At 47.3% G+C, this 14,085-nt stretch overlaps 1 protein-coding gene across 1 annotated transcript; it reads left to right on the top strand.

Moving 5' to 3' along the window:
- The first annotated feature begins 4,677 nt into the window (after window positions 1-4,677).
- On the top strand, window positions 4,678-13,953 carry NAA10 (N-alpha-acetyltransferase 10, NatA catalytic subunit). Its single transcript, XM_033172993.1, has 8 exons — window positions 4,678-4,698; window positions 5,400-5,498; window positions 6,962-7,020; window positions 9,368-9,413; window positions 9,997-10,112; window positions 10,652-10,696; window positions 12,238-12,322; window positions 13,591-13,953. The coding sequence occupies exons 1-8, from the start codon at window positions 4,678-4,680 to the stop codon at window positions 13,840-13,842; spliced, it is 723 nt and encodes a 240-aa protein (XP_033028884.1). The 3' UTR covers window positions 13,843-13,953.
- The last annotated feature ends 132 nt before the right edge of the window (window positions 13,954-14,085 follow it).

The following is a 14,085-nucleotide window of genomic DNA, read 5'->3' as shown; positions in this document are numbered from 1 at the left end:
CCCCTAAACATTTTTTTGAGAAAAAAAACCACTGGTTATGGGTAACAGACTGCACTGTACTCAGGCCAGCTCCAGCCAAGTCCCATGCATGTTTATTTGGAAGAAAGTCTTCGTGTGCATAGGATTCTAGCCTGATTCTGCATATATAAAGGCTAGCTGGTGCTGAGTTTGCTCCTATTTGGCAAAACAATGCTTTCCAAGTACAGCGGTACCTCCGGTTGCGGATGGGATCCGTTCCGGAGGTCCAGCCAGATTCGAGGTTTTCGCAACCAGAAAGACCGCTTCTGTGCACACACATACAGCGGTTGAGCACTTCTGCACATGCGCAGAAGTGGCCTACTGCTTCTGCGCGTGCGGCAAAAGCCCGGAAATACACTTCTGGGTTTGCCGCTTACGTATCCTGAAGTTTACATAACCGAAGGGATACATAAGCAGAGGTTTTCCGTGCATGCAGAGCAGGTCAGATGAGCACTGCAATGATCCCCGGTGGAGACCACCCACTTTGATTCCCAGATAAACAATCATTTGCTATCCAGCAAATAATGGGTAAATTCAGGTAGTCCCATCAGGACAAAGGCAAACCTAATCTACAGCCACCGCACTCTCACTGAGCTCAGTTCATGGTACAAAACAATGTGTGCCTGTATTTCTGCATAGCCTAGCAGAGCCTAAGTTCTAAGGCTGCCATCTGCTGCACTGGACAAGGACTTCATCCCCTCCAAAATCATCCTCAGAGAACCTCTGCACCTCTCTCCTTGGGTGGGTTCACCTGGCGCCTTTCTTGCTAACTTTTATACAGCAAAGCCCATCCCATTCTCACATACCTTCTGGTGGCACTTAAGGTTGTTTTGCTGGCTTAAGCGCCTGCTTTGAACTTGGTACTTTGAAATGTAGGATCCTCTCAGGAAAGCTATCCTCAGACCATTTCAGGCTTCAAGGGCCAAAACCAGCATTTTAAACTGGGCCCAGAAGCAATCCAGACAGGGGCGTAGGAAGGGGGCGGTCCACCCCGGGAGTCATCCCTAAGGGGTGTGTGACAACCCCCCCCACCCGAGCGCCAATCGCCCCCCTGGGCTCCAATCGCCACAGTGATCTCCCCCAATGGGTGCCAATCACCGCGCCAATCGCCCCTTGGGTGCGAATTGCCCCCCTTAACACCAATCTCACCCTTGGGTGCCAATCGCCGCACCAATTCCCCCAATGGGCACCAATCACCCTGCCCCCCTGGGCGGCTCACCCTGCTCCCCGGGTGCACGGCTTGTGCACTGCTCTGGGTGCCCGAGCGGCTACCTCCGCCACTGAATCCAGATATGCATCTTCCACACAGCTTGCTCTGTAAAACCTGATTTCATCAGATCCCTTCCTATATTGACAGAGATTTTGGTGCAAATCACATCCTAAGTAAAGCTTTTTCATTTACTTCTCCCAGCTGCCCAAAGAACAAAATTCTACAACATTTGGATAGCATCCATAACCTATACTCTTAAGAATTATAAATCATTATTATTATAACAATACCTGGCTTTTGACACTTGAGGTGCATATTTTTAGGACCAGCCTTATTTCTGTGTTTGTAAATCGTTTAAAACTGTTTTTAACATTGTGTTTAATTACTGTAACCTGCTCTGGGACCTTTAGGGTGAAGGGCAAGTAACAACAAGAGTAATAGCCCTCCTTGTTCCATTTTTTCCCCTAGAACTGTTGCTATCAGTATTTTAAATGTATGTTTATTCCAAATGCAGCTCCATTGTACTGCTCTGCATGCAACTTTTCCCCTGACTGCTGTATAGGCTTTCATTACTCTCAAAATCCCAGTGCTAGCTTAAAAAATAAAAGTACTGAAAGGTCATCAGAATGTGTTGGTTTTCTTGGAACAGTCATATTGGAAGCCATTAAAAAAAGTCCTGACCACATACTCAAAATTTATTTTAATTTGTTTTACACTATACTATTTTCCAACCACAATACACATACAAGACAATACAGTAATAATATACTGTAGTATGATATTGCTATAAAAAAAAATCAGGGTGCACACACATAGCGGAAACACTCCACAGAATACCAATCCTTCACCCTTCAAAATTTAGGAGATATTCCCTGTGAAATTTACACTTAATTTTAGTACACAGAGCAATCCCAAAGCTGCTTGGGCTCATCTTGGGAAATGTTTCCCAATAGTTATTTCACTTGCAAATCCTTCAAATCCCGTGAATAGATAAACTTCTGGAAATAACGGGCCACCCCCTCTAAAAAAAGGTCTGGTAAATATTTGTTAAGGGCAAAGCAGACCTGTCAAAAGAGCATCTTCTGTGTATCAATAGGTATTTACCATTTCAAACGAATGGCCCAGACTAGCCAGGAGATAATCAGCAAAAATTATTAGGTATCTTGACAGACAGGACACAAGCTACTCTCTCATATTTCTGTTATAGACCACCTCTTTCTGTGACACTTGTGTGATGCTTTTGGAGAGCCAGTGTGGTGTAGTGGTTAAGAGTGGCAGACTGGTAATCTGGTGAACCGGGTTCGCGTCTCGGCTCCTCCAGATGCAGCTGATGGCTGACCTTGGGCTGGTCACACTTCTCTGAAGTCTCTCAGCCCCACTCACCTCACAGAGTGTTTGTTGTGGGGGAGGAAGGGAAAGGAGAATGTGAGCCGCTTTGAGACTCCTTCGAGTAGTGATAAAGCGGGATATCAAATCCAAACTCCTCTTCTTCTCTTCTTTGGCTATGGGGTTGTGCAATTTCTAAAGTCTTTAAAAGTTCTTAAACACTTTTTTCTGGGTCCTCACCTGCTTGCAAAGTGGGGATGGGTGCGGACTCTCTTCTGATAGAAAACATAAAGCTTTCCTTTGCTTTCCTTCCACCAGTTCCTGCCTCCACTCATTTTTCCCCTCACAATTAACTGACTTAGGAGACGCTGAATCCTTTGATGTGGAGTTTGGCTGTAAATTATTTCCTACAATAAACACCCACACACATACAAAATATATGCATAACATGATCTCCTACTGCCTCAGATCTACCTGGGGAGTGGCTGGGTACAAAGAAATTATTATTATTATTATTATTATTATTATTATTATTATTATTATTATTATTGCCACATCTGCATCCTCTTTGCCAAATCTCATTTGAATAAACACCCCACCCTTGTGATGCCAAAGCATAAAAACAGCCTAGAATAGCTCACAACAGACACCTGGTAGGTGAAGATGCTCATGGTATGTGCAGGTCAGGATAATATCCTAGTTACTGGAGCCTGAACTGTTCTTAAAAAGGCACAGGCTGAAGGACCAGCACAAAACATACCCCGGCTATTTGGGCAGGCTCCTCTGAGCTCCACCATCTCCAAGCAACCATGGGCCTTCCTATGCAAAAGTGTTTCCTGCACCCCTTTAGGAGGGGGCTGCTGCTGCTGCTGTTTTTAGCTGTTCCTATTTTATCTGCAATCCGCCTTGAGTCCCCGTCAGTGAGAGCTGTACCATAAAGAAGGCTGATCGCCAAAGAATTGATGCTTTTGAATTATGGTGCTGGAGGAGACTCCTGAGTGTCTCATGGACTGCAAGAAGATCAAACCTCTCCATTCTGAAGGAAATCAGCCCTGCAAGGACAGATCCTGAAGCCGAGGCTCCAGTACTTTGGCCACCTCATGAGAAGAGAAGACTCCCTGGAAAAGACCTTGATGTTGGGAAAGATGGAGGGCACAAGGAGAAGGGGAAGACAGAGGATGAGATGGTTGGACAGTGTTCTCGACATGAGTCTGGCCAAACTGCGGGAGGCAGTGGAAGACAGGAGTGCCTGGCATGCTCTGGTCCACGGGGTCACGAAGAGTCCCCGTCAGGGATCAAGGCGGGGCACCCCCCACCCCCCCAATTACAGGGGAGGCTGAGGGGGGTTTGCCAAAGGGCGCCTTCTTCTTCGTTCAAGGCTGAGGCGTCACTGGAACCGAGAATTCCTGGCTAGGCAGGTGAAACGCTGAATACAAAACCAGCGCGTTCCCCCCCAGGGAATTAATCTCATTCCACTACTATCTCCTCCCGCTACGAAACACTACCATCGTTTTTTTAAAGATATATTTTTACCGGGTTATAAAGTTTAGAGCGAATCCTTTGAAGCCCGAGTTTGTCTAAACTTCAACAGTCGTTCCTCCCTGCTCTTAGTTGCTTATTGGTCCCTCAACATGTCCCTCAACACCATGGTGATAAACGATTGACTTACCGGGTCATCAATTAGGGTTCTTCCGAGCGGGAAGGCGTCGCCCCGACAGATCGTAAGCCCTCGAGGGGCGGGGACTAACGTCACTTTCTCCCTTAACTGGTCGCGGGCGGAAGAACCGAAACAAGCAGGATTCCGCGCATGACCAAAACATGATGGAGGAAGCGGCATCGTAATTGGTCGGAATGACTACTTTCTAGGCGCAGTCTGATTGGGTGCCGAGGAGGGCTTGGGTGGTTGCCTGGTAGGGGCGGGACCACGGTGCAAAGCTGTGTGCTGCGATTGGCCAAGCAGATTCCCCCTCTTCTCTTCCCAGGCATTGGCTGCGGGGCGGAGATGGACGCGTGCTTTCCGGCGCCGCTCCGGGACCAGCCTGTGTTCCGGCTCTAGAGAGGGCTCTGGGGGTTCCGGCCGCATCGTGGGCTGAAGGAAGAGCGTCGCCGCCGCCGCCGCCGCCATGAACATCCGGAATGCGAGGGTTCGAGCCCCGGGGTCGCCCGACGGGGGGGGGGGAGAAGCGTGGGCGGCGCAGCGGTTGGGCTTTGAGGCCTGAGGCTGCGGCTAAAGGCCTTTCCTTGAATGAGTTAGAAGGGATCCCCAGAGGTCATCTAGGCCAGCCCACTGCTTTGAACTGCTTTGTCCAAACAAAACCGACCTTGCTGCCAGGATTGGGTGGAGCCTCCAAGGACAGGAGCAGCGCCCTGCTCGGCACCTGGGGAACAAGATGGGGTAGCCGCCACCCCCTTACAGCCCTTTGCTCTGTGAGCTTCAGGAGGCACCCGGGTGGTTGCTGCTGGAAACAAGATGAGATCAGCTTAGCACAGCCTTTGGCATTGGGAAGTATAGACTGCTCCAGACAGCTCTGTTTGAAATGGCTACTGGTAGTCGGGTTTGCGGGTCAGATTGATTCGGCAAGACAGCCCTTATTAAATCAGGGAGACTTGTTTCCAGTAGGTGAACAGCCAGGTGCTGCTGAGCATGAGGTACTGGAGAGAATAGCTGTCATGTCCTCTTTTTGTTAGTTTTCCAGATTTGTATCTCTTATTTCAAGATACAGTGCCTCTGAATGAGGAGGTTCAATTTTGCTATTATGCACAGCAAATGTCAGTCCTACTGGGGAGGGGAGGAGCGCATCTCTCTCTGCTCTTTTTCAGTTTTTATTCCTTTTCTCTCCACCAGCCTGAGGACCTGATGAACATGCAACACTGCAACCTCCTTTGCTTGCCAGAGAACTATCAAATGAAATATTACTTCTATCATGGACTCTCCTGGCCCCAGGTAACTCTGTCTACATACTAGTGACTTGAAAGTTGTGTAGGATAATGGGCAACCTCAATCCTTCAAAGAGACCTTGACTGCAAATCTGCTACTCCCTTTACCACCACCCTTTACAGGATGTAAAACTTTTTCATTATGCCACTGCCGCGGCCAGAACTTTAATAGCTCAATATTGGAAAAAGAAAGAACTGCCGGGGATTAAAGAATGGCAAGAAAAGTTATTTAATTATATTGATTTGGCTAAATTAACAGATAAAATCAGAGGATATAATGATCAAAAATTCCAACAAGACTGGGGAAAATTTGGAGAATATATCAAAAAGCAATGCCCCACCGTGAAATGCTGGCTCCATTTTTAGACATTCTGTATCGGGAACAAAAGGAAAAAGTGTCAATGGAATGGCAAGGAAATGAAAGATTACAATGAACATTAGTGTAGTATAAAGAAGTGACAAATGGAATCTGGGAGGAGGACAAGTGGAAGTCGCAAGGGAGAAGGATAGAATAGTAATTGAATGGATGAATGGACAGAAGGAATAAAGGAAGATATGCGTAAAAGGCTAGATAAAAAGTGATCGATATGATTAATGTATTCTGAACAGGATGTCATCAGTTTGAGAGGTATCTTAGTACTTTTTTTGTAATGATGTAAGGATTAGGTCATGGCATGTATAATGAGGTTTTTATTTAAGCAAAGAGCCATACGCTGGCTTTTTAACTCAAATTTTCTTTTCTTTGTATATGTCTTGTTTATTTTGAGACGATGTTATCATTTGAATTCATTCTTTCTGTATTAAATAATAAAGTCAAAAAAAAATTTTTAAATATATTTTTCAGCCAAGCGCATAAAGCTGAATTCATGCAAATTAAATGTGCATAAGTTGCGAGTCAACTGTATTTCCGTCCTGCCACTTTCCTTCTCCAGCACATGCCTGTTACAGGTGGCAGGTGGCAGGTGGCAAGGAGGAGGACAACATGGAGGTAGTGATGAAATGACTAAGCCCAGTGCCTGCCGCTTTGGGGACTGACATACATATTCTCAACGTTTCAGCCTGTTAAAGTGGCAACTTTCTGTCTCAACATCCACACTCACTCCCATATGGGGATTATGAAAATGCTGACTTGTCTGACAGGGTTGTTGTAAAGAATAACATAAAATTCTATGCCCTCCCCAACCAATTAAATAATATATTTGAAGTGCTTTGATTACCCAAAGCACTGATCTATAAATGCTAAGTAGTATTTAGGGATGGGCTCAAACTTTGTGGTGGCTAGATGGATGGGATAATCTGTCTTTCATTGGCTTTGCCTGTGGAACAGGCTGCTCTCTAATCCTGCTTGGACAAGGGCCACGTTTCCTCTCAGGGCACTGCTGCCTTCTGCCATGCCTGTGGGTGGCTGTGCTGCTTCTTCCCCGTGAGAGCCCACTATGTCGCTCTAACTGCCTCCTTGCTCTCCCCCAGCTCTCCTACATTGCTGAGGATGAGAACGGTAAGATTGTGGGCTACGTGCTGGCTAAAATGTGAGTAGAATCGTTTATTTGCATGGCTTTGGTATGCCTCTGTCTGTATATTTGCACTGTAACTCTTGCACTGCAGCTTCACAGGAGGCTCCAGCATATGTTAGCAATACACATATTTTAAGGGGTATATGCCTAAATGCTGTTGGTGCAGACTCTCACTTCTTCCCCTTTGCTGACTAGTCCTGGCAGTTAGGGGAAGAGGGAATTCAGTGGCATAAAGGTGGGCAGTGAAGCACTCTAAATTCCTCTCTTGTGGATATCTTGAAGATCCTCCAGGTGAAGATGCTTCAGCTCCAGGATGGCGACTGACCATCTGGCTGGGTGTTCCACAGCAGCATATTTTTGTTGCTGCCACATAATGGTGTGAGTCACCTGGCTTGCATTGTAGCTCTTCAGCAAAAGAGCAAAGTCTTCTGCTGCCACGAGCCAGATGACTTGTTCAGTAGCGCAGCAGCAGAAGACTCCGCATCTTTTGTAGAGTGTTATATACCACTGTACATCTTTTGTCTCTCTGAGGCTGGGCTGGGGTCCTGTGGCAAGCAGCTGTGCTGAGGTCAGATTGGATAGATATCAATGCAATGAATGAATGAATTGGACGTGTGGCTGCTATTGCAGCTATTAGGGAAACAAAAAAGTTATTTTAAGTTTATATTAGGAAATAGTGTCCAGCTACACAGTATTGTAAAATATCATGTTAGCTAAAGCAGAGTTGAATGGATTTTACAATATTTTTAAAAAAATTAAGACTGGTGTAGGATATTTGATAGGACCAGCAAGCAGGTAGCTCAGCTTTTTGCATATTTCTGCTCTTGGTGTTTGGACAGGAGTAGCTACTTTTGCTAAAGTTTCCCTGAAGTGTGTGGTATAATTTTATTTTGAAACTGGTATAGCTGAGACCTAAACCTAATGCTGAACTAAACTTTTAGAAGTATTTCTTCTCATTCTGTTTAGTTCTGATTCAGACACTAATTTAAAATGATTTAATAACTGGCTCAGTTACTTTGAACTTATGCAGATACATATTGTGCAGATTGATATTATCATCTATTATTCCTGCAAAGCAAGCCTGATTGAATACAGTGATGAATCAAGTACTTAACTAGAAAAGTACGCTGTAAGAAATAAGCTGTTGGGGAAGAACCTTTAAGTCGCATGGGGCAGAGGTGGCGTGGTGGGCATCCCAAGGGAAAGCCCCTCATGCTCCCTAATTCCATTCGGCTGGCTCCTTCCTTCCTTCCCAGTGGGCTTCTGAGTGTGCTGGAAGTGGGCAGGCTAGTCCAAGCTCCAGGCTCCCTCCCAGCTCTGGGCAAGATGGCTGGTCTTGGCACTGCCAGGTAGCTGCTGCAGAACGTCTTCTGTCTGGTGCCTGCCTGGAACAACTGGTTTGGTGAGCTGCAAGCAGGCCAAGTGGTTTGTCATGTTCACACTGCAACCTTGTGCCTCCCTTGGCTAACTAGTTGGTGTACAGGGATGAGACAGCATGGCCACGGCAATGACTTCAGGCTTTGCTTCTGTCCTCTGCCTCCCTTATTCTAAGCTTCCTGTAGCCATGTGCACCTTTGGAGCGTGTTTACATGGCTCCACCGAGGGGGCAGTCTGGTGGGGGCTGTCTGGGCACCAGTTATCAGTGGTAGCTTGTGGGCCTTGGTAGGTGCCCAACCAAGCTGGGCCACTGTGTAATAAGGCAGTCTGAGCTAGGCTGACTGGTGAAGGCTTGGCATTCTAAATTTTCAGATTTGTCAAATAGCCATAAAAATTACGGAAATACTTGTACGTTGATTTACAGTGCCACCACACTAAAAAATGTTTTGTATCAGGTCTGGAAGAAGCTGCAAGAAAACACTTAATTGTCTGATAGCAGGACACAAAACTATATTCTTTGTGCAGTAAGTAGACCAAAGGAAGCTGCTTTTAGCTGTATTGGTAGTCGAAGGTGACACACAATTGATTTGCTGAGGAAATGGCTGAAATGGTGGAAGTGCTCTTGTGAAAACTCTGGCAAGAAATCTTGGGAAAAACAAAAGCTCCGACGTGAGATTCTGCATTCCACTTTAGCTATATTTCTGCTTCCGCCATTTATTTTCCAAGAGAGCAGGAGTTCTTCTGCATATTTCTGCCAGGTTCCTTTTCTGTATTCTGAGGTGCGTGTTGTTATTGTTTTAGTAAAAATTGAAAAAGGAAAGAAGGAAGGGTACTATATTCCAGGTGTTTGGTTTGTGTGATAAAGAGACTGGCATGGTGGAGAAAGTAGTGTTGCAGTCATGTTGGTCTTGATGCTTAGCTTGTTACGTTTGGGGGTGTGCAAGATTGGAGCTGAACTGACACACCCAGTTTCTTTTTTCTCCAGGGAAGAAGACCCTGATGATGTTCCCCATGGTCATATCACATCTTTGGTAATATTTTCAGTTTCTATTGTTACAACCCCCTGGGCATGTTTGACAGTTGAGATGTGGCAAGTAGAAAGCAGTGGCTTGGAAGGCTGGCCGTGTCTCCTCTCAACAGGACTCAATCTTTTGTTAGGACCCCCCTAGGCACTCAAGCTGTACGGATGATGAAATACAAGGGGCAGGGGGGGGTTGTGAGAACTGCTGAGTGCCTAGGGATCGTTCTGTGAGCAGTAATTCTGGAAGCAGAAGATGGAGGGCAGAATTACTTGGTTCCTGCCATTCAGGTCAATGCTCAGAAGAGCCAGTTGTGCCCCCCTTGCCAGACAAAATAGTGGCCATGTGAGGAAGCGGGTTGCCACTTTGTTAAAACTTCCTTTACTGTCAATTCACTGTGATCTACAGACACTTGTGTCCATCACTGGAATTTGTACCACTGCACCAAACAGATGTTTGGCATAACGTTAGTGTGGGGCATCCCAGAACTTGTAAGTTCAGAAAGTGGCTCTGTTTGTGTGAGGGGAGGGGTGTCTTAAGGTAGAAAGGTTTATGGAATGCCTCTTCCTTCTGATGGCTTTTTGTCCTTCCCTAGGCAGTCAAGCGTTCCCACCGACGCCTTGGCCTGGCCCAAAAGCTGATGGACCAGGCTTCACGGGCCATGATTGAGAACTTCAACGCCAAGTATGTCTCCCTGCACGTACGCAAGAGGTGTGTCTCTCCCGCTCCCTGTCCATCTCCACTTATTTCAGCTTCCAAAGAATGTGCTGTTCTTGTTACACAATGGTTACTGTGGACATGCTGCTAAGGGCGGGGTTGCCACATGCTTACCACCACCACTGTTCCAAACACTTCATGGTTATGCGCAGAGGAAGCACCTGCCCTCCTGTGCAACTCGTCACGGATGTGTGGTTGTCAAGCCCGTGCTGCTTCCTCTTGCCGCCTGTGTCAGAAGCAGGCACCCAGTGGTTTTTGTCCTTCCTTGCCTTGGATTCCTTATTCCTAGAGAGGAAGCACTGGCTTCCTGCCCAAGCCCCCACACCTGCCTTCTCTTGAGCCCAAGTGAAATCGCCCTCCGCACAATCCCTTCCCAGGCTCTACCCCAGAGGTAGATGCAGTTTGCAGTAACCCTGTCCTGCTTGAGGGTGAGGGAGGGAGGGATTGATTGACCTTCTTGCAGCCCCAAGTCTAGCCCCATGTTCTCTGCTGTCTTGGTTTACCAAAACCACTTTTCTTCTCTTGCTTTGCAGTAACCGAGCAGCGCTGCACCTCTACTCCAACACTCTCAATTTCCAGTGAGTACCAAGAGGGCAAGGTGGTCAGATTGGATGTTTGGTCAGAGTGAGAAGGAGGTTTGGACCCCTGCATGGTTGGCGGAGGTGACTGGGCAGCTTTGAGCAAGTCATTCTGTCCCAGCAGAGCTCGCCTCACCAACTTGTGTGGCTAAGGCTCTCTTCTGAGCTCTGTGAAGCTCTTCCGCTGGCAGGAGTGTGAAGGTTGGACCCAACAAGTAACCTGAAGGCTCCAGTGACAACCAGAGATGACTTGTGTTCCCCAAAGGTTCAGCTTGCTGTTAACTAGAGGAGGGAAACGCAAGGTTTGCTCCTCTCGGCTTCAGCTGCGTTCGTGGAAGGAGCAAAGGAAATGGCCATGCAGAGTCAGACCATAATTCATCTAGCTCCGGACTGTCCACGTCAACCTCTTTCAGCCAATAGCCTGCATTTTCTTCTGGACATCTATCCAGGGGCCACATGCCTATGATAAGAGGGGCCAGAGGCAAAGTGGGCGGAGCAACACATGTAAACGTTGCCTTTGCACCACAGGCTAGTTTCTGCACACATTCACCTCCCTCCCCCCCCCTGCTCCAAGCAGGCAGCCAAGGGGTGTTGTCAGAGTTCAAGGGTGCACCCCAGCCAGGCCAAAATGCTTGTGGCAAGTGTGAAGCAGAGCCGGAGAGGGAGTACAGCCTGGGGACAGTGGGTGTGACTAGGGAAGAGGTATAGCCTGGAGAGAGACCCCAGCTAGAGAAGGGCCTTTGGGGTGCGCTTGGCACTCAGCCCTAAGTTGCACCGGCTTGGTTTCCACCGTGTGGCCGTGGCTTTCCAGGCTTCCAGCCAGGAGGCTTCCCAGCCCTTCCTGGAGATGCAAGTTGTATGCAAAACATGTGCTCTGCCTCCGAGATGCAACTCCTCCGTGTAAACCTGAATGCACAGCTTCGGTTGCTGGAAATGGGGTTAAACGATGTTTAAAAACACATCTGGTTGAAATAGTTGAATCTCCTTTAGGGAAATTGAACAAATTTCTAAGGCACCGGGGAAATCTCAGTGCTAGATATGAAAAGCAGGTTAGAAAAAACATGGATCTTTGAAAGGTGTTTTTATGATCCCATGAAGGCTTTTCATCACCATTCTAACCTGCAAATCTTCTCAAAGTCTTATTACCTAAGCATTTATTCTGAGGAAGGGAATGCATTCATCTCCAGCCAGTGGCCAGCCGTGGGATGGTGGGAGCCCAATCTATATAGTACTTTTTATTTTTTTAAGTGTTCAGAGCACTTCATGTGCAACTCTCTTGGTAATATTTACAACAACCCTGTGAGGTAGGCCAGTATTGTTATCCTTATATTACAGGTCGGGGGTCTGAGGCTGAGAGAATAGTGCCCTGCCTACAGCTGCCTAGTGAATTCATGGCTGAGGAGATTTGAACTGGGACTTCCCAGCTTGCACACCTGCCTCTTCTGCATTAAGACCAACTGTGAGCGTGCTTGGGGCAGGCTTCTGGGACTTGACTGTGGTGGTTTTTCCAGTGAGGCCAGCATGCTTGCTCTTCCCACTAGGATCAGTGAAGTGGAGCCCAAATACTACGCCGATGGGGAAGATGCGTACGCTATGAAGCGCGACTTGACACAGATGGCGGAGGAGGTGAGCACGACCCTTCTGGTGTCCTCAGTGCTGGAGTGTGTGAGTCTTTGATACCCCATCTCCGAGGCGGCTGCGCCACTGACTGCCCTTAAAAGGCAGTACAGATTCTTCCACTGGTGTGGACGTTGGGACCCAGCCTGCCTCCTATTGTCTATTGGCCCCTTAATGCTATCAAGCACTTCTCTCTAGAGTTTAATTTTCCCCTGCTCTTTATTTTTAAGATTGGTAGGGAGCAAAGGAAAATCGCCCTATACACATACAACAAGATAACATCAGAGGGGTCTGAATGCAGGTATCCTGTGAATCAACCGTGTTTGGCTGATCCAAGATGCTCATATTTTGACATTTGGATGAAGGGACGTACCTGCCATGTCTTTTCCCCTTCCTCCATTGAGGCCATTTTTGTGCACATCTTTTACTAATTAATTTTATACAGTTCACTGGTCTTCCTTTTTCATTTCTGTTGCACAGATGTATTTTTTTAGACTGTGCGCCATATTTAGCATCTAGGAAAATGAAGCAGTTGCTCTGAATCTTTTGGCATATTCCATTGCTGTGGGGCCTGCTGTCAGTTATTAGTAAGATGATGCTTGTATATTTTTGTGTTGAGCAACACAGCTCTTGGTCCCACGCACTGGCCAGGTTTGTTTAATTCCTTTTTTTAAAAAAAAAAAGTGTGCCCACACCTATTTTTGGAGGCTGTGTTCCTCCTCTGCTGTTCTACACCTACGCAAGAGTTCTCAACCAGATACACCGAGACAGACAAGTGGAAAACTGCAGCAAAGCTAACCCCTGCTTGCAGTTCCTCTCCATTTTGCCAGATTATTCTTTGTATGTTTCAAGTTCTTTGGAGGCTGTGTGCCTCCGTTTCCCCTGTGCTCATGTAGCTAAACGGAAAGGGTGGAGGAGTTCAGTATCAATAACCGTATACATACATACTCTCAGGTTGAGCTGATGGGGTTTCATGCTACTTGGGTTGACGAGGGTCTCACGGGAGTTTTCTGGATGTGCTTGGCAGATTGTTTAGAGTGGATGTTAGAAACGTGGACAGCAGCAAACAACATCGAAAACATTTCCCCCCATAGCTGCTTTGCAGATTTTGAGGCTCATTTTTTTTTGGAAGGTGGGGCGGTGTCTGATGTGACTGGGCTGTCTGCTGGAAGGAATGCATAAGACCTTTGTAATTCAGCCAAGGGTTTTGTGGATGGAAACTGCTTATCATCCCAACACACACATTCCAGCTAAAACGAGCACCTGTTCCCTCGCAGCTGCGGAGGCAGGTGGACCTGAAAGAGAAGAGCAAGCACTCTGTCCTGGGCTCCATTGAGAACAAGAGTGGCGACCACAAGGCCAACCACGTTGGCGAATGCTGCCGGGATGAGAAATGCCCTGGGGCCGTGGTGGGCACCGGGCCTGGGGCCGAAGACAGTGGCGACAGCAAAGATGTCAGCGAGGTTAGTGAGGCCACAGAGAGCACAGATGTCAAGGACAGCTCAGAGGCCTCTGACTCTGCCTCCTAGCGAGGGCTTTCGCCAGGTCACTCACGGTCCAGCCCTTGAAGGATCGGTGTCTTTGCTTGCAGGTGTAAGGTCCCTACAGGTGGTTTGGAAATAAAAGTTTATGGAACCAGAGGGGTGCGTGTGCTGGTATGTCTTGTGTGTCCTTTCAGTGAAGCTTGCATAGAGAGGGAGCATGGAGGAGGCCCACAGCTCCTCCTTGTGTAGCCTAGTTATCCAGCCCATCTCCTTTCCCTCTCTGTTTCA

The sequence above is a fragment of the Lacerta agilis genome, chromosome 16, assembly GCF_009819535.1.
Source record: "Lacerta agilis isolate rLacAgi1 chromosome 16, rLacAgi1.pri, whole genome shotgun sequence".
Classification (NCBI taxonomy): Eukaryota; Metazoa; Chordata; class Lepidosauria; order Squamata; family Lacertidae; genus Lacerta; species Lacerta agilis.
Note: the sequence above shows the minus strand (reverse complement) of the source record. Positions and strands in the feature narration are given on the sequence as shown.

Coding starts and splice junctions, on each gene's coding strand:
- NAA10 (XM_033172993.1), top strand. CDS start 4,678: ATGAACATCCGGAATGCGAGG. Junction 7,021..9,367: donor GGCTACGTGCTGGCTAAAAT/GTGAGTAGAATC, acceptor TTTTTTCTCCAG/GGAAGAAGACCCTGATGATG. Junction 9,414..9,996: donor ATGGTCATATCACATCTTTG/GTAATATTTTCA, acceptor GTCCTTCCCTAG/GCAGTCAAGCGTTCCCACCG.